Source organism: Oncorhynchus mykiss, chromosome 10 (genome assembly GCF_057628025.1).
Source record: "Oncorhynchus mykiss isolate SJ-2025 chromosome 10, ASM5762802v1, whole genome shotgun sequence".
Taxonomy (NCBI): domain Eukaryota; kingdom Metazoa; phylum Chordata; class Actinopteri; order Salmoniformes; family Salmonidae; genus Oncorhynchus; species Oncorhynchus mykiss.
Window position 1 is genome coordinate 26,812,908 of NC_143031.1, and position 20,460 is coordinate 26,833,367.

The following is a 20,460-nucleotide window of genomic DNA, read 5'->3' on the forward strand; positions in this document are numbered from 1 at the left end:
TCCTACGACTGGCCATGCTTTCCACCTGGCTACGGTCTTCCACCCGCCCGCTCGTCTAGCATTACTCTGGACAGTCCTGACTTAGAATATGTGGACAACTACAAATACCTAGGTGTCTGGTTAGACTGTAAACTCTCCCTCCAACATCTCCAATCCAAAATTAAATCTAGAATTGGCTTCCTATTTCGCAACAAAGCATCCTTCACTCACGCTGCCAAACATACCCTCGTAAAACTGACTATCCTACCGATCCTTGACTTCAGCGATGTAATTTACAAAATAGCCTCCAACACTCTACTCAGCAAATTGGATGTAGTCTATCACAGTTCCATCCGTTTTGTCACCAAAGTCCCATATACTACCCACCACTGCGACCTGTATGCTCTCGTTGGCTGGCCCTTGCTTCATATTCGTTGCCAAACCCACTGGCTCCAGGTGACCTATAAGGCAGGGCTTTACCTAGCTTTTCCTTCCAGTTCTCGCTGCCAATGACTGGAACAAATTGCAAAAATCACTGTAGCTGGAGTCTTATATCTCCCTCACTAACTTTAAGCATCAGCTGCCAGAGCAGCTTACACAGCCCATCTGTAAATAGCCCATCCAACTACCTCATCCCCATGTTGTTGTTCTTTTCTCCTTTGCACCCCAGTATCTCTACTTGCATATTCATCTTCTGCACATCTACCACTCCAGTGTTTCATTGATAAATTGTAATTATTTCGCTACTATGGCCTATTTATTGCCTCACCTCCTAATCTTACTACATTTGCACACACTGTATATAGATTTTTCTATTGTGTTATTGACTGTACGTTTGTTAATCCCATGTGTAACTCTGTGTTGTTTGTGTCATACTGCTTTGCTTTATCTTGGCCAGGTCGCAGTTGTAGTATTTTGTACCAAAACCAACAAACATATGATAGCACTTTTAACTTGTGTTACAAGTATTATTGGTGGGTGTGCATTTTTGGAAATGTCTTTTTTACGGTCTATGGGTGTACATTTTGTAAGACTGAAATGTTGCAATTATTTTGCGTATTGTCTTTCAACAGATGATCACAAGATGTACCCAAATAGCATTAAGAAAAACAGGAGGATGTTGTGTTGCTCAAATTGTGCTGGTTTTCACAAGTTTCTGCTGTTTGTTGTTGCATCACCAAATGAAGAAATACTATGAAGTGTGTGAGAATCTCCAACAGCCAAATTAGGCCTACATCTATAGTCTTTCATTTTATTTCAGTTTTCAGTCTCTTTCTCTCTCTTTCTCCCTCCTCCCCCATCCATATCTCCTGTTGTCTGACTGGTTTTATGGCCTCCTGCAGGAAGTCAGTAGGATGTGACCCCTGTTCTCCTCTCACACTAAATCTAGGCCACCCAACAATGCTGACACACACACACATGTACACACGCACACACACACACCTCAACCATCCCAACCCTCCACCTCACCAAATCCCACCCATCCTACCTTTAGTACCCGTCACCCAATACCACCATACCCCCTCACTCCCCTCTTCCATATACATCTCCACCTTATCTCCCTCACCCCATCTCCAGCCTACTCTCCATCCACCCCATTTTTGGCATACCCCCAGTCACCTCCCTGCTCTTGTACCCTCCACCCCATCACCAGCAGTCATGACCTGGAAGTGTTAACTCCACAGGGGGCTGGGAAGCCATGCTTCTCCCTCTCATAAGAATTTCCTGTACTATATGCTCACAGACACAAACACCTTTCTCTGGGACCATCTATAAATACAGCAGCCTCCGACGGTGCTGGGATTCACCCCCTCTAGCCCTGCTCCCCACAACACATCCTCTACTTCAGAAGATCCGGAGGAGGAAGCTCCAGTATAGACTTGTGTGCGTAAAGAGACAGATTGATGGTCTTGGAAAAATGCTTGATGTCACAATTGAATGTCTTGTTGTATGGGGGTTAGTGTGGTGGCAGCTGAACAATAGAGGAAGAGTGTGAGGTGCTTGGTCACATGCTGGGTATTTGTGGATTATGGAGCACTTGGGTACAGGGCTAATACATAATCCCCTATTAACGGCTCCATCTACAGGCAGCTTGGCGAAACAGCACCCAGTACACAGGCAGCGTTCCTAAGATGTCTCAATCACAGGAGGTTGGTGGCACCTTAATTGGGGAGGACGGGCTCATGGTAATGACTGGAGCAGAATCAGTGGAATAGTATCAAGCACATGGTTTCTATGTGTTGCTCTGTTTCAGCCATTATTATCAGCCGTGCTCCCCTCAGCAGCCTTCACAAGTCTCAATGGTATGCGTCTCTGAAAAGTCGTCCATGTAAGTAGGTGAGGTAAAAGTGTAGCCTGAGAGAATCATATTTACATTTCAGGCCGTGTTAAGGCTCTAACGATCTACCTTTCTCTCTTTCTCCCTCTATCAATGAATGATTCCCACTCTGAATCAAACTACATAACTTATTCTCTGTTTACCTCCTACTGGAGCTTAATAGGGCTTCTCCTTTGAACGTCATCTGATGTAAACTACTGTAAACAGTGGAAGGTTGCTCTCTAACGTTCAACCTAATGGCCAGGTATGTGTGCCTCTTTTGGCACAGGGATCATAAACTCCATTAACAGTTGGCTGGCTCCTAGAGCGCCACCATCACTGTCTGGGAGCGAAGGGTTGAACAGATCTCAGTCTGTGTGCTGGTAGTCTGCCTGGTGGTCTAGCTGTAATAGCCCTGTGGGGAGGCAGGTTGGTCACGAGAGCGAGAGCAGGAAACCAGCACCCTCCGACGTACACTACATGCCGGCGGCCACCGGCTTTTATGGAGATACCTACAGCATGGGTAGTAGTACACCTATTGTGATGCTTTATAAGCGTGTTTATGACCTGTCGTTAACATTAGTAAGGCTCCTAAGTGGCGTAACAAATTGTGCATAAACAATGTGCAGGTTAGATTACAGTTCATGCCAAGTATTATAATTCTGGAATGGACGACAGAGTTAATGGCTATATCATGCTAGTCTGCATTGGTTTTCCTATTTACTGCAGTATTACTTCAGCAGCAATCACAATAAAAAGTAAAGACATGCCCTCCCGGGTGGCGCAGTGGTTAAGGGCGCTATACTGCAGCGCCAGCTGTGCCACCAGAGACTCTGGGTTCGCGCCCAGGCTCTGTTGTAACCGGCAGCGACCGGGAGGTCCGTGGGGCGATGCACAATTGGCCTAGCGTCGTCCGGGTTAGGGAGGGCTTGGCCGGTAGGGATATCCTTGTCTCATCGCGCACCAGCGACTCCTGTGGCGGGCCGGGCACAGTGCACGCTAACTACAGTGTGCGGCTGGCTTCCGGGTTGGATGCGAGCTGTGTTAAGAAGCAGTGCCGCTTGGTTGGGTTGTGTAGGACGCATGACTTTCAACCTTTGTCTCTCCCGAGCCTGTACAGGAGTTGTAGCGATGAGACAAGATAGTAGCTACTAACAATTGGATCCCACAAAATTGGGGAGAAAAAGGGGTAAAAAAAAAATCACACAAAAAAAAAAACTTTAAGAGCAGCTTTTTGAGCTTTGAGCTCAATGCATGATCTGCACTATTATTGCACTAATTATCTGCACTAATAAAGTTATCAATATGATTTGCTATTAATATATAAAACAAAACCGATGGGCTATGTATCATTTCATTTCCATATACACAATAAAATATGATGACAAATGAATTCTAACCATTGCACTGTTTCCCTCAGGCCAGCTCTTTCTCGGTTCTTAACCTCAGTAAAACGCTGACTGAGCACGGTCATCCCGCCAGCCCAGAAGTGTTCCTTTTGAAGCTGAAGGAGTGAAAGGGGACATTTAAGGATCACTTACATCTAAACACAGCCTAGCAGTATCCTGCAGCAGCACTGCACAGATGCTCATTTAGCATTCCACAGCCTCCTGTAGCATTGCCTTCATACAGGGGGAGGGAGGGAGAGAGAGAGAGGAGAAAACACCATATGATTTGAATTAATCACCGTGGCCAGACAGTTATATTAAAAATAACATTTTTTCCCCCTGCTTTCGGTCACAATGGTTAGTCTGTTGCTTGACAAAACACTGGCCTGAAGCTGACGGTATAATGGGCTATGGGCGCTTTCTGTTTTTTTTCTGGCAACTCACACAACCGTCATGCGTTTTCTATTTGACAGGATTGGACGACACAGGGAACCAGTCACAGCACAGGCTGTATGGACCCTGCCCCTGAAGTGATAGGATAAGGTTTTAGACACAATACCTTGCAACTCATTCCTAATACAAACAAGGTTTTGTATACAGTAGGTTTGATCGACTGATAATACAACCTTGCGCGTGTCCTTCCACCTACATTGATTTAATAGGAGATATTAAGCCATGGCTATTTCAAAGCTGTCCACTCAAGCTGTACACTCAACGAAAAGCCTGCAACCTGGTTCAGGTTATCAGTCAACCTACAAGGGTATTTACAAACAGAACATGAACTAAAATCATCCACTTGTATTGACTACATCTTTACTAATGCTGCAGAAATCTGCTCTAAAGCAGTATCCACACCCATCGGATGTAGTGATCAAAATATAATAGCCATATCTAGGAAAAACAAAGTTCCAAAGACTGGAACTAAAAGAGTGTATAAGCGATCATAGAAGTGGTTTTGCAATTATTCCTATGTTGTGAAGATGTGAAAAATATTTGTTGGTCTGATGTGTGTAATGAGGAACATCCTGACGCTGCACTAGAAGCATTTATGAAATTTCTTCTTCCGGTTACTGACAGGCATGCGCCCATAAAGAAACTGACTGTTAAAATGGCCAAATCTCCATGGATAGATGATGAATTGAAAAATGTAATGACTGAGAGGGATGAGGCTAAGGGAATGGCAAATAAGTCTGGCAACACAGCAGATTGGCAAACATACTGTACAGTAAATTGATAAATCACGTAAGTAAACAAAAAGAAGAAGAAACTATACTATGGAGCAAAGATATATGACATAAAAAATGATAGTAAAAAGCTCTGGCATACCTTAAATAACTCAGCTTCATCGAGGCTGTTGGCTCATTCATAACAAAGCCCTTTGATATTGTCAACTACTTTAATAACTTTTTTGTTGACAAGATTAAAAAAACTTAGGCATGAAATGCAGACAACAAATGCTGAGCCCTCATGTTCATGCATAACGGACCAAAAAATGACAGACAAGCATTTGAATTATGCAAAGTTAGTGTGGAAGAGGTGAAAAAATTGCTATCTATAAATAAGGACAAACCACCTGGAACCGACAACCTGAATGGTAAATTACTGAGGTTGGTAGCGGAATACTTTGCGACTCCTATTTGCCACATCTTCAATTCAAGCCTAGAAGACGAAGTATGCCCTCAGGCCTGGACGGAGGCAAAGGTCATTCCGCTGAACAAAAATAGCAAAGCACCCTTTAACGCAACAAACGTCATCAAAGTGCACAACAGAACAGTGTACTGTCTACACTCGGTTAGTTGTTTTTATGAAATAGGTTTCATTAAATCGTGTTTATTCATAGTTAAAGTTTGTATTGCTATGGGTTCAGCGATGCGGTCACGACTGGGACCGCAAGTTTGTGTCCCAGATTCCTGTTAAGTAACAGTCAGCTGCTGCCATCATGGAAACGGAGCAGGCTAACGCTAGCAGTGCTAGCCCAACCGTGTTTATATCCACGGCTGGGAACAAATGCTTCAGGTGTGAGATGATTTCCACACAATAAAAAGATGAAGATAAGGTGGAACTGGAAAATGGACAGGGATTTGTCTGCCCTAAATCAGCTTGCATCACCATCAAGCAGCTTAGGGAAGAGATCCTCCGGCTGTTAGCTAGGCTGGGAGAAAAGGATAAACTGCTTTCTAAATACACCGACCATGCTGTAACCCAGGCAAACCGAATCTCAGTTTTAAATGTCTTCTATAGCAAAGCTGTCGATCTGTTCCAATCCAACGGACCGATGTTAAGATCAACGCTGCGGCTCATGGGAGACTGGACACTCGCAAGGTATAGGAGATCAGAGAGGAAGTCTGGCCACCCATCATCTATCCAAGAAGATCCAATTCAGCTATCAAACAGTTTTGCCCCGCTTGAGACGGTCCTACCAGCCACGGGAGTCAGCATGGATCATGGGTGTATACAGTCCCTTCGGAAAGTGTTCAGACCCCTTGACTCTTTCCACATTTTGTTTTGTTACAGCCTTATTCTAAAATGGATTAAATAAATACAAAATCTTCATCAATCTACACACAATACCCCATACATTTTTGCAAATGTACTAAATATAAAAAACAAAAATACCTTTACATAAGTATTCAGACCCTTTGCTATGAGACTCGAAATTGAGCTCAGGTGCATCCTGTTTCAATTGATCATCCTTGAGATTTTTCTACAACTTGACTGGAGTCCACCTGTGGTAAAATAAATACATTGGACATGATTTGGAAAGGCACACACCTGTCTATTTTTAATTTTTATTTCACCTTTATTTAACAAGGTAGGCTAGTTGAGAACAAGTTCTCATTTGCGACCTAGCCATGATAAAGCAAAGCGGGTCGACATATACAACAACACATGGAATAAACAAACATACAGTCAATAATACAGTAGAAAAAGTCCATAAACAGTATGTGCAAATGAGGTATGATAAGGGAGGTAAGGCAATAAATAGGCCATGGTGGCGAAGTAATTGCAATATAGCAATTAAACACTGGAATGTTAGATGTGCAGAATATATATATATATATATATATATATATATATATGTATATATATATATGTGTGTGTATATATATATACAGTGGGGCATGTTCTCCCACTTAAAAAGATGAGAGAGGCCTATAATTGTCATCATAGGTACACTTCAACTGTGACAGACAAAATGAGAAAAAAAAATCCAGAAAATCACATTGTAGGATTTTCTATGAATTTATTTGCAAATTATGGTGGAAAATAAGCAAAGAGCTGTCAAAGGACACCAGAAACAAAATTGTAGACCTGCACCAGGCTGGGAAGACTGAATCTGCAATAGGTAAGCAGCTTGGTTTGAAGAAATCAACTGTGGGAGCAATTATTAGGAAATGGAAGACATACAAGACCACTGATAATCTCCCTCGATCTGGGGCTCCACGCAAGATCTCACCCAGTGGGGTCAAAATGATCACAAGAATGGTGAGCAAAAATCCCAGAACCACACGGGGGGACCTAGTGAATGACCTGCAGAGAGCTGGGACCAAAGTAACAAAGCCTACCATCAGTAACAGACTACGCCGCCAGGGACTCGAATCATGCAGTTCCAGACGTGTTCCCCTGCTTAAGCCAGTACATGTCCAGGCCCGTCTGAAGTTTGCTAGAGAGCATTTGGATGATCCAGAAGAAAATTGGGAGAATGTCATATGGTCAGATGAAACCAAAATATTACTTTTTGGTGTAAACTCAACTCGTCCTGTTTGGAGGACAAAGAATGCTGAGTTGCATCCAAAGAACACCATACCTACTGTAAAGCACGGGGGTGGAAACATCATGCTTTGGGGCTGTTTTTCTGCAAAGGGACCAGGACGACTGATCCGAGTAAAGGAAAGAATGAATGGGGCCATGTATCGTGAGATTTTGAGTGAAAACTTCCTTCCATCAGCAAGGGCATTGATGATGAAACGTGGCTGGATCTTTCAGCATGACAATGATCCCAAACACACCGCCCGGGCAACGAAGGAGTGGCTTCGTAAGAAGCATTTCAAGGTCCTGGAGTAGCCTAGCCAGTCTCCAGATCTCAACCCCATAGAAAATCTTTGGAGGGAGTTGAACGTCCGTGTTGCCCAGCAACAGCCCCAAAACATCACTGCTCTAGAGGAGATCTGCATGGAGGAATGGGCCAAAATACCAGCAACAGTGTGTGAAAACCTTGTGAAGACTTACAGAAAACGTTTGACCTCTGTCATTGCCAACAAAGGGTATATAACAAAGTATTGAGAAACTTTTGTTATTGACCAAATACTTATTTTCCACCATAATTTGCAAATAAATTCATTAAAAATCCTACAATGTGATTTTCTGGAGAAAAACATTTATCATTTTGTCTGTCATAGTTGAAGTGTACCTATGATGAAAATTACAGGCCTCTCTCATCTTTTTAAGTGGGAGACCTTGCGCAACTGGTGGCTGACTAAATACCTTTTTGCCCCACTGTATATATATATATATATATATATATATATATATATATATATATATATATATATATATGGAGACTCAGGCTGTAACATAACAAAATGTGGAAAAGGGGAAAGGGTCTGAATACTTTCCGAATGCACTGTACCAACAGCCGGCGGCCGCCCAGTGGCACCCTCCCCCACGGCCACCGCAGTTCAGCAGGTAGCTTCCTCATCAGATTCATGACCACCATCATTGTGGGCAACTGGTGAGAGATTTTGGCCTGCCTATGATCTGTGGACCAACCAAGGTCCACTGTCAACCAGGAGCCCGTGTCCATGACATCAACTCTCTCCTGCCCACGGTTCTGGCCAACTACTCCAATATTGACCTTCGTTTTAGGCAATCTGAGGAACTGAGGGACAACTACAAAAATGTTTTAAACACCCTCGCTAGCACAGGAAAGAGAATAATTTTCTCTGGCCTCCTCCCGTGCTACCGAAGGGGTTCAGAACGTTTTATCAGACTCTTTGCCCCGAACGAGTACCTGAAGAAATGACAGGAATGTCTCTTTTTGTGACAACTTTGATTTGCTGTGGGAGCAACCAGCACTTTTTAAAAGAGACGGGAACACCCTAATCACAGGGGTTCCAGGATTATTCCAGCCACATCGCAAACTGTTTTCGAGACTGACAGACAGGGTCTGGTAGTGCTAGTCTAGTTCTCCCTGTCAGAAAAAGCAACAGAAGACTTGGAAAGCATATCAACTCCTGTAGAAATGGCACTACGGTCATCTCCTACCATTCCGTTAGATTGGAGACATGAAAACATGGCTGTAACATTAATAATTTGGTTGTTATTCCATTGGTTACCTCGAGGCAGATGCCCCAGGGGAATAGTGGCCACACTCATTGAATATGCCGCTTTTAAATGTTAGCGCAATCACTAGTAAAACTGTTCTCATGAAAGACCTCATTACTGAGGTCTTGCATGTTTCTCACTGAAACATGGCTGTCATCAGACTGTAGTGCCACTCTTATTGAAGCCTCCTCCCGGACTACAGCTTTTCATACTAACTGAGAGCATTTTTACTAATGCTCTCAACTGTAAGGAGATTTCGTTTGGCGACAATGGGTCTTTTGAGCATCATGCTATTCTGTTTAAATGTCAGGCACCAGTGCTGGCCATAACCCTGTATAGGCCACCAAAGCACTGCCCCACTTTTTTTTACTGATTTATCTTAACTATTGTCTATTATCCTTGAGAACTATGATAAAATCATTGTGTTGGGCGATTTTAATATTCATGTTGACAAAGAGACTGACTCCAAGGCCATTGAATTTATGAATCTTTTGAGCTCTATAGACTCTATCCAACACGTTACTGGGCCCACCCATAACCGCGGCCATTCTCTGGACCTGGTTATTACCAAGGGATTTTCTAGTGACATATCCTTTATTGTTGGTGTAGCTTTTTCTGATCACCACTGTCTATTTTTTACTACCTTGCTACCCATAGCACAGGGTAATACTGCATTATTAAGAAATGCTATCTTACCTCTGAAGTTGCTACAGAATTCATTGAGTGTATGAACAATACTCCACCACCTATTCTGCCTTCCTCTTGTATTGATTTATTTGATAACTTTAATAGCAAATTACGGTCAACCATTGATGCCATAGCTCCAGTAAAGTTGTAAAAGGCCACATCCAAATGGAGGATGAGTGAGGAAACTAATCAATTAAAAATAAATTGCAGATAGGCAGAGTGAAAGTGTAGAAAGTCAAAGTTCCAGGTCCATTGTGATATTCTGAGAGAGCAACTTGGCATATATAACAAGACAATTAGAAATGCCAGACAGGCTCATTTTTCTAACTTGATCACTACTAATCAGAATAATGAGAGAGTGCTCTTCTTGACCATTGATGGCCTGATAAATCCTACCCCCTCAAACCTATGTGAACTTTCCTCCACATCTAAATGTGATGAGTTTGTGGCATATTTCAGAGATAAGATATCCAACCAATTCGGCTGGGTATGAGTCAAGGAAGACCTGATGAAAAGTTTGATGATATGTGCCCTAGTCCACCACGCAAATGCACTATGGATTTATTTTCCCTGTTTCACCATAGCAGTTTTAGTGCAGCTTGCACTTCTTCAGAAGTTAGGAAGAAGGTGGTGGGGATATGATGGAGAAGGCAGGTAGAAGGTTTAAGTTGTGATATCACTTTCCTGAGCAAAGTATTAAATAGAGCCATGACTAAATGGAACTAAATGGAACTGATAAAAGAACATCTTACAGCACATTTTATATTGTATTTTGCATTGTATTATGTATTGCATTATGTATCCAAAATGTGGTTGGATACGACTGTGATATTATGTGGTTGTCTCGCAAAGATGAATGTATTAGCTGTGGGTTGCTCTGGATGGGAGCACCTGCTGAATGGCTAAATTGTAATGTAAATGTAGTGCTATTTGTTTTGTTTGTAATGTAAATGTAGTGCTATTTGATTTGTTGTGTTGTTTCCTGTTTTGACCCCAGGAAGAGTAGCCGCTGCCTTGGCAGTAGCTAATTGGGGATCCTAATAAATACTAAAATACTAAAGCGATTTTTAATATTTTTTTTATGCCCTACATGCTTCAGCACTCGAGGGGTCCCATTCTGTGAGTATGTGTGGCCTACCACTTTGCAGCTAAGCCGTTGTTGCTCCTAGACATTTGCACTTTACAATAACAGTACTTACAGTTGACCGGGGCAGCTCTAGCAAGACAGAAATTTGATGAACTGACTTGTTGGAAAGGTGGAATTCTATGATGGTGCAACGTTGAAAGTCACTGAGCTCTTCAATACGGGCCAATCTACTGCCAATGTGGCACTGTGCTTGATTTTATTCACCGGGTGTGGCCGAAATCGCCAAATCCACTAATTTGAAGGGGTGTCCACATACTTTTGTAGTGTCGATTCTTGAAAGGGAAACATTCTTCTCTACTGGCCAGTCTGGAGTAGATACCTATAAGTCTACCTGTGTTATCACAAGGGCAGAGACCCAGGCAGACTGCCTGCCACGCTGTGATAGATTTCATTTGGCCACGCCCAGACCACTGGCACGCTAGCCCTCCATGAGTCACGCCACAAGACTTTCGGGGTCAAGCCACAGAGCAGGAAATCACCGCCAGAAAGAATGTCCATGGCCAGGAGGGGAGAGGGACAGGATTCCTGCCTTCTCGCGTCACTGTGCCAATTTATACTACATACTCAGCCAGGACCAAGTCAACAATAAACAACGGATTTAGTCCTATATTGCGCTGAGCAGGTCATGAAGTATGATATTATAAATATGGTATGATGATGAAAGCATCAATGGTCCATTGTCATGTGTCCATAGATACTTTTATATTCGGTGGCAACCTACGCATAAGCCAAATGTGCAAACAGACAATCAAGTCAAGAATACCAAAAGGTTCAATACATTTGAGGGCATGTCATGTCATGTATTTCTTTATAATTGTGATTTATTATTTTAAGAAATACAATTCCTAAAGACTATACATGTTTATTAATTACTTAGAACACCTTTATAAACCCAATATAGACCATACCTGAACAGTAAATGTAACCAAGACATAAGTATTGAGGGAATGATTTGACATTGAAGATCACACTGTAAAAAGCTCCAACATAGGGTGGTGAGCCCTCAAACAAACAATCCTTGCTAGAAGACAAGCAGCAACATAGTGTATCGGCCACAACAAAAAGCCCTTCTTCCCAACCCCAACCAAACCCAACCAGTGGGATTTCCCAGAACCTCCAGTCCAGTCTATCCCTCTAGCTATCTGCTGGGACACTACCAGACACTCCAATAGTAATTTGGCGTGCTGCAACAAGTGGTGCCTTTGAGTGCAACCTGCTGCAGGCTGGCTTCCAGACAGGGCCTCTGCCTTGGTCCATCGCGCCATGCCAGGAATGAAGCACTTAATGGTTTTTAGCTGATTGGGGCCGGCGGGGCCCTGAGACACTACACACAGTGTGCTGAGCACTTGGAACCCTAAGTGGGACAGCATCAGTCATCCTGATTGTGGAAATAAACAATCATTCCTGACTGCTGCTGTTGTTGCTTCTGGTCCTAACAGACTGGCCCAGCCTGTGCTTGTGCCTGTGCCTGAGCCTGGACCCAGAGCCTGCACACTGACCCTAGAGAGACTCGGAGGTTTAATTATGCTCTTCGCATCCATGAAACCAGAAGTTTGTGCTGCCAATTAGGTAGAAAATGACTGGGAAATACTATTGTATGGAGGATGGAATAGCTACATCTAGTTGTTAACGTATAGGATTGCAGTTTATGGTCTAGTTATTCCACTGTGATTGGACAGGACTACGTAATAAATTGAGAATCCTAACTTGAGGCTCACAACTCTCCCATTGACATCATTGAATGATATCCACAAAATGTGAGTTACTCAAGCATATCTGACACTAGGATCTATCCCTGTCTACATTTATTATCATGATAACTTTTTCCATCCATTGACACAAAAACATTCACAGCTACACTGCCTATGCATGCATGGCAGTACAGGCTACATGATAGGATCTATTTCAGAGAAAAAATAATTAGCTCACTGAAGAACCGTGGCATTAATTTGAGACCTTTTATATAGGTGACTGAAAATAGCACAGGAAGCCAGAGATCTGTCTAACAGACCAGAGACTACCTTCCAGGTCTCCCTCTGTCTCACACAGGAACAGATAAAGCAACCTGTGTTCTCTAACCCAGTGCCTTACACAGGACACACAGACTGAGAACCTTCCATGCTTGTATTGATAATGGAGAAGCAAAAGAGTGAGAGAAACAGACAGGGTGAGAGACAAAATATGAGAGAAGAATAAGAAGAGAGATCAGAGAGGAGAAACTGGAAAGCAACTGGGAAGAGGACATGAGGAACAGGACAAGACATGAGAGAAGAAGAAGGAAAAGACATGAGAGAGCAAATAATGAAAGAGTGGGAACAACAAAGTAAACAGGGGAGATTAGTCGAGAGAGCAGAGAAGAGATAAAAAACAGAATCTAAGAGAGGAGGAGTGTGGGATCGGTTACCTCTGTGCGCTGCAAAGCCCTGTCTGTTTCTCTCTCTGTCTCCAGCTGCCAAGCTGAGCAGCACATCTGGCCTGGCTGCCTTGCTGCCTGCAGCCGGGGCTGTGCACACATGTGAGTGCGTGTGTCAGCGCCTCGGTCACAACTTGGCAACCACTCCGGCCCCGCGCCGAGGCTGCCGGGTAACAAATGACTGAAATATCTACCCAGCTTTGCTCCACATGCCTGGCCTGCACAGAATTTAAACGAACGTGACCAGACCACAAGTTTGCTTCTACCCTATACTCCCCCTCCACAGACTTAAAAAACACACACGACCGAAAAATCCAAATACAGAAAAAAAGAGAGAGAGAGAAAGAGAAAAGGGCTATGGTCGGATCTTCGCACAAATACAATTCTTGAATGCCAGATTTCTTGGAACGGCTGGTGTGGCTTCTGGCCCGCTCCTCTTTGTCGGAGTGTCTGAGTCCCCGCAAAACACAGGATCAACCTTGTAGAAAAAGCCCATGGAGTTGGTGGAATAATCCTTTAATTCATGGCCACTTACTCAGCTGGGCCAGGGGCCCTTTAATTAGGTCAGGTGGAAATGTCCGACAGATCTCATCCCCATAAAAGGAGGAAAACGCCATCGCCCGATCTCGCTGCTTTCTCTTCCTTAACTCCGTCTGCTCCAGAAGTTCTCGAAATTGAGCCTAATACAGTGGCCTGAAACGCATAGTTTACAGGGCACATCAGGCCTGCAAGTCACATTATGCTGGCTTGCAAAGTCATGTGTAATTCCTATTGGATTTCAACAAGAGTGGGGATACCCAGCCATTAGAAATTGTATTCACTCACAACCTTAATTCAGAATGACTGCCAGGGTTGGGAAGACTTAAGATATCAAATTGAATCAAAGGGTATTGGTCACATACAGTTTACCAGCTGTTATAGCGGTGCAGCGAAATGATTTGTTACTAGCGCCTAACAATGCAGTCAAATGTCAAACAATAACAATTTTAAGAAAAATACAACACAGAGGCAAGAAATCAATGACGGAGGGACTAATCCAAGTAACAACCCAAATAACACTGTAGCAGTATCAAAATGCAATCAATACAGTGCCTTGCGAAAGTATTCGGCCCCCTTGAACTTTGCGACCTTTTGCCACATTTCAGGCTTCAAACATAAAGATATAAAACTGTATTTTTTTGTGAAGAATCAACAACAAGTGGGACACAATCATGAAGTGGAACGACATTTATTGGATATTTAAAACTTTTTTAACAAATCAAAAACTGAAAAATTGGGCGTGCAAAATTATTCAGCCCCCTTAAGTTAATACTTTGTAGCGCCACCTTTTGCTGCGATTACAGCTGTAAGTCGCTTGGGGTATGTCTCTATCAGTTTTGCACATCGAGAGACTGAATTTTTTTCCCATTCCTCCTTGCAAAACAGCTCGAGCTCAGTGAGGTTGGATGGAGAGCATTTGTGAACAGCAGTTTTCAGTTCTTTCCACAGATTCTTGATTGGATTCAGGTCTGGACTTTGACTTGGCCATTCTAACACCTGGATATGTTTATTTTTTAACCATTCCATTGTAGATTTTGCTATATGTTTTGGATCATTGTCTTGTTGGAAGACAAATCTCCGTCCCAGTCTCAGGTCTTTTGCAGACTCCATCAGGTTTTCTTCCAGAATGGTCCTGTATTTGGCTCCATCCATCTTCCCATCAATTTTAACCATCTTCCCTGTCCCTGCTAAAGAAAAGCAGGCCCAAACCATGATGCTGCCACCACCATGTTTGACAGTGGGGATGGTGTGTTCAGCTGTGTTGCTTTTACGCTAAACATAACGTTTTGCATTGTTGCCAAAAAGTTCAATTTTGGTTTCATCTGACCAGAGCACCTTCTTCCACATGTTTGGTGTGTCTCCCAGGTGGCTTGTGGCAAACTTTAAACGACACTTTTTATGGATATCTTTAAGAAGTGGCTTTCTTCTTGCCACTCTTCCATAAAGGCCAGATTTGTGCAATATACGACTGATTGTTGTCCTATGGACAGAGTCTCCCACCTCAGCTGTAGATCTCTGCAGTTCATCCAGAGTGATCATGGGCCTCTTGGCTGCATCTCTGATCAGTCTTCTCCTTGTATGAGCTGAAAGTTTAGAGGGACGGCCAGGTCTTGGTAGATTTGCAGTGGTCTGATACTCCTTCCATTTCAATATTATCGCTTGCACAGTGCTCCTTGGGATGTTTAAAGCTTGGGAAATCTTTTTGTATCCAAATCCGGCTTTAAACTTCTTCACAACAGTATCTCGGTGCCTGGTGTGTTCCTTGTTCTTCATGATGCTCTCTGCGCTTTTAACGGACCTCTGAGACTATCACAGTGCAGGTGCATTTATACGGAGACTTGATTACACACAGGTGGATTGTATTTATCATCATTAGTCATTTAGGTCAACATTGGATCATTCAGAGATCCTCACTGAACTTCTGGAGAGAGTTTGCTGCACTGAAAGTAAAGGGGCTGAATAATTTTGCACGCCCAATTTTTCAGTTTTTGATTTGTTAAAAAAGTTTGAAATATCCAATAAATGTCGTTCTACTTCATGATTGTGTACCACTTGTTGTTGATTCTTCACCAAAAAATACAGTTTTATATCTTTATGTTTGAAGCCTGAAATGTGGCAAAAGGTCGCAAAGTTCAGGGGGCCGAATACTTTCGCATGGCACTGTACATACAGTACCAGTCAAAAGTTTGGACACCTACTCACTCAAGGGTTTTTCTTTATTTTTACTATTTTCTACATTGTAGAATAATAGTTAAGACATCAAAACTATGAAATAACACATATGGAATAATGTAGTAACCAAAAAAGTATATTTTAGATTTTTCAAAGTAGTCACTTTGCACGCTCTTGGCATTCTCTCAACCAGCTTCACCTGGAATGCTTTTCCATCAGCCTTGAAGGAGTTCCCACATACGCTGAGCACTTGTTGGCTGCTTTTCCTTTACTCTGCACTTCAACTCATCCCAAACCATCTCAATTAGCTTGAGGTCGGGTGATTGTGGAGGCCAGGTCATCTGATGCAGCACTCTCCTTCATGGTAAAATAGCCCTTACAAAGCCTTGAGGTGTGTTAGGTCATGTCCTGTTGAAAAACAAATGATAGTCCCACTAAGCGCAAACCAGATGGGATGGCCTATCACTGCAGAATACTGTGATAGCCATGCTGGTTAAGTGTGAATTGAATTGAAGCACCCCCACACCACCTTCTCCATGCTTCACGGTGGGAATCACACATGCGGAGATCATCTGTTCACCTACTCTGCATCTTACAAAGACACGGCGGTTGGACAGGCTGACCAAAGGACAGATTTCCACCGGTCTAATGTCCATTGCTCATGTTTCTTGGCCCAAGCAAGTGTCTTCTTCTTGATGTCCTTTAGTAGTGGTTTCTTTGCAGCAATTCAACCATGATTCACTGAGGCCTGATTAACACAGTCTCCTCTGAACAGTTGATATTGAGAAGTGTCTATTACTTGAACTCTGTGAAGCATTGATTTGGGCTGCAATTTCTGAAACTGGTAACTAACTTATCCTCTGCAGAGGTAACACTGGGTCTTCCTTTCCTTTGGCAGTCCTCATGAGACAGTTTCATCATAGCGCTTGATGGTTTTAGCGACTGCACATGAAGAAACTTTCAAAGTTCTTGAAATTTTCCAGATTGACTAACCTTCATGTCTTAAAGTAATGGAATGTAATTTCTCTTTGCTTATTTGTGCTGTTCTTGCCATGATATGGACTTGGTCTTTTACTAAATAGGACCATCTTCTGTATACCAACCCTACCTTGTCACAACACAACTGATTGGCTCAAATGCATTGAGGAAAGAAATTCCACAAACTAACTTTTAACAAGGCACACCTGTTAATTTAAATGCATTCCAGGTGACTACCTCATGAAGCTGGTTGAGAGAATGCCAACAGTGTGCAAAGCTGTCAAGGCAATGGGTGGCTACTTTGAAGAATCTCATATTTGGATTTGTTTAACACTTTTTTAGCTACTACTGTACGTGATTCCATATGTGTTATTTCATTGTTATGTCTTCACTATTATTCTACAATGCAGAAAATAGTAAAAGAAAATCCCTGGAATGAGTTGGTGTGTCCAAACTTTTAGTAGATACAGTGCCTACAGAAAGTTTTCACTCCTTAACTTTTGCCCCATTTTGTTGTTACACAGCCTGAATTTAAAATGGATTAAATTGATATTTTTGTTGTCACTGGCCTACACACAATACCCCATAATGTCAAAGTGGAATAATGTTTTTTGAAATGTTCAAATTAATTAAAAATTCTAAGCTGGCTTGAGTCAATAAGTATTCAACACCTTTGTTATGACAAGCATAAATAAGTTCAGGAGTAAACATTTGCTTAACAAGTCACATAATAAGTTAATATAATAAATAATGTATTCACTCTGTGTGCAATAATAGTGTTTAACATGATTTTTGAATGACTACCTCATCTCTGTACCCCACACATACAATTATCTGTGATATGTAAGGTTGGACCCAGGTGCAGAGATGAGACCAGACGAAGATAAACATAATAATTTACTGAGATACAGTAGCCGCAGGATCACAGAACACTTTTAAAAAATTAAATAAACACTAAATCTCAGCCAGTCAGCCAGTCAGTCAGCCAGCCAGCCAGCCAGCCAGCCAGCCAGCCAGCCAGCCAGTCAGCCACCACACAGTAAATAATTCAAGCTTCTGCAAAGGACAACAGAAAACACACCTTTTTTAACAGGGAAATCATAATGAGTAAATTGGACACACCTGAGTGTCGTTAATGTCTCTAGGACGGTCTCTGCCGCCCTCTGGTGACAGGTGGAACCATGACATAATCTGTAAGATCCCTCAGTCGAGCAGTGCATTTCAAACACATTCAACCAAAAACACCAGGAGGTTTTGCAATGCCTCACAAAGAAGGACACCTATTGGTAGATGGGTAAAAATAAAAAAGCAGACATTGAATACCCCTTTGAGCATGGTAAAGTTATTAATTACACTTTGGATGGCGTCCTTACTAACTCAGTCGCAGGACAGGAAGGAAACCGCTCATGGATTTCACCATGAGGCCAATGGTGACTTTAAACCAGTTACAGAGTTTAATGGTTGTGATAGGAGAAAACTGAGGATTAATCAACAACATTGCAGTTACTAATTGACAGAGATGGCTGCCTCGCTTCGCGTTCCTAGGCAACAATGCAGTATTTTTTTTTTTATGTGTTATTTCTTACATTGTTACCGCAGGAAATCTTAGATTTTATTACAAACAGTCGGGAGGAACTATTGGATATAAGAGCAACGTCAACTCACCAACATTACATCCAGGAAAGACTTTCCCGAAGTGGATCCTCTGTTTGGTCCACCACCCAGGACAATAGATCGAAGCGGATCCTCTGTTTGGTCCACCACCCAGGACAATAGATCGAAGCGGATCCTCTGTTTGGTCCACCATCCAGGACAATAGATCGAAGCGGATCCTCTGTTTGGTCCACCACCCAGGACAATAGATCGGATCCCAGCCGGCGACATAAAACAACGGTGCCGCAGAAGGGTCAGGCTTCTGGTCAGGCTCCATAGAAGGGCACATCGCGCACCGCTCGCGAGCATACTACTCGCCAATGTCCAGTCTCTTGACAACAAGGTAGACGAAATCTGAGCACGGGTTGCCTTCCAGTCAGACATCAGAGACTGTAACGTTCTTTGTTTCACGGAAATGGCTCACTCGAGACACACTATCGGAGTCAGTACAGCCACCTGGTTTCTTCACGCATCGCGCCGACAGAAACAAGCATCTCTCTGGTAAGAAGAAGGCCGGGGGTGTATGCCTTATGATTAACGAGACGTGGTGTGATCATGACAACATACAGGAACTCAAGTCGTTTTGTTCACCTGATTTAGAAATCCTCACAATCAAATGCTGACCGCATTATCTACCAAGGGAATTCTCTTCGATCATAGTCACAGTCATGTATATTCCCCCCCAAGCAGACACATCGATGGCCCTGAACGAACTTCATTTGACTCTATGTAAACTGGAAACTACATATCCTGAGGCTGTATTTATTGTAGCTGGGAATTGTAACAAGGCTAATCTGAAAACAAGGCTCCCTAAATTTTATCAGCTTAACGATTGCGTGACCCTGGCTGGCAAAACCCTGGATCATTGTTATTCTAACTTCCGCGACGCATATAAGGCCCTCCCCCGCCCTCCTTTCGGAAAAGCTGACCACAGCTCCATTTTGTTGCTCCCAGCCTATAGACAGAAACTAAAACAGGAAGCACCCGTGCTCAGGTCTGTTCAACGCTGGTCCGACCAATCGGATTCAACATTTCAAGATTGCTTCGATCACGTGGACTGGGATATGTTCCGCGTCGAACAACAACATTGATGCATACGCTGATTCGGTGAGCGAGTTTATTAGCAAGTGCATCGGTGATGTTGTACAAACAGAGTCTATTAAAACATTCCCCAACCAGAAACCGTGGATTGATGGCAGCATTCGCGCAAAACTGAAAGCGCGAACCACTGCGTTTAATCAGGGCAAGGTGACCGGAAACATGACCAAATACAAACAGTGTAGCTATTCCCTCCGCAAGGCAATCAAACAAGCTAAGCGTCAGTATACAGACAAAGTAGAGTCACAATTCAAGGGCTCAGACATGAGAGGTATGTGGCAGGGTCTACAGTCAATCACGTACTACAAACGAAAAACTAGCCACATTGCGAACCACGATGTCTTACTCCCAGACAAACTAAACAACTTCTTTGCTCGCTTTGAGGACAATACAGTGCCATTGACACGGCCCGCTACCAAAACCTGCGGGCTCTCCTTCACTGCAGCCAAAGTGAGTAAAACGTTTAAATGTGTTAACCCTCGCAAGGCTGCAGGCCCAGACAGCATCCCAGCCGCGCCCTCAGAGCATGTGCAGACCAGCTGGCTGGTGTGTTTAAGGACATATTCAATATATCCTTATCCCAGTCTGCTGTCCCACATGCTTCAAGAGGGACACCATTGTTCCTGTTCCCAAGAAAGCTAGGGTAACTGAGCTCACTTACGTCATCACACTCACTTCCGTTATCATGAAGTGCTTTGAGAGACCAGTCAAGGACCATATCACCTCCACCCTACCTGACACCCAAGACCCACTCCAATTTGCT

At 43.1% G+C, this 20,460-nt stretch overlaps 1 protein-coding gene across 8 annotated transcripts in view; it reads right to left on the bottom strand.

The window, feature by feature from the left end:
- The window catches only part of LOC110533560 (ETS transcription factor ERG), a 77,287-nt gene that overhangs the window by 30,393 nt on the left and 26,434 nt on the right, over positions 1–20,460 (bottom strand). Inside the window, exon 1 of one of the 8 annotated variants that reach the window (XM_090186248.1) lies at positions 13,248–13,500. The exons of 4 other annotated variants lie outside the window; for them this stretch is intronic. In XM_090186248.1, coding sequence (XP_090042374.1) covers positions 13,248–13,358 — 111 coding nt within the window. In that variant the 5' untranslated portion in view covers positions 13,359–13,500. Of the gene's footprint in view, positions 1–13,247; positions 13,501–20,460 lie in introns of those variants that run through there. 3 more of the 8 variants (XM_090186246.1, XM_090186245.1, XM_090186247.1) reach the window with 3 other exon arrangements.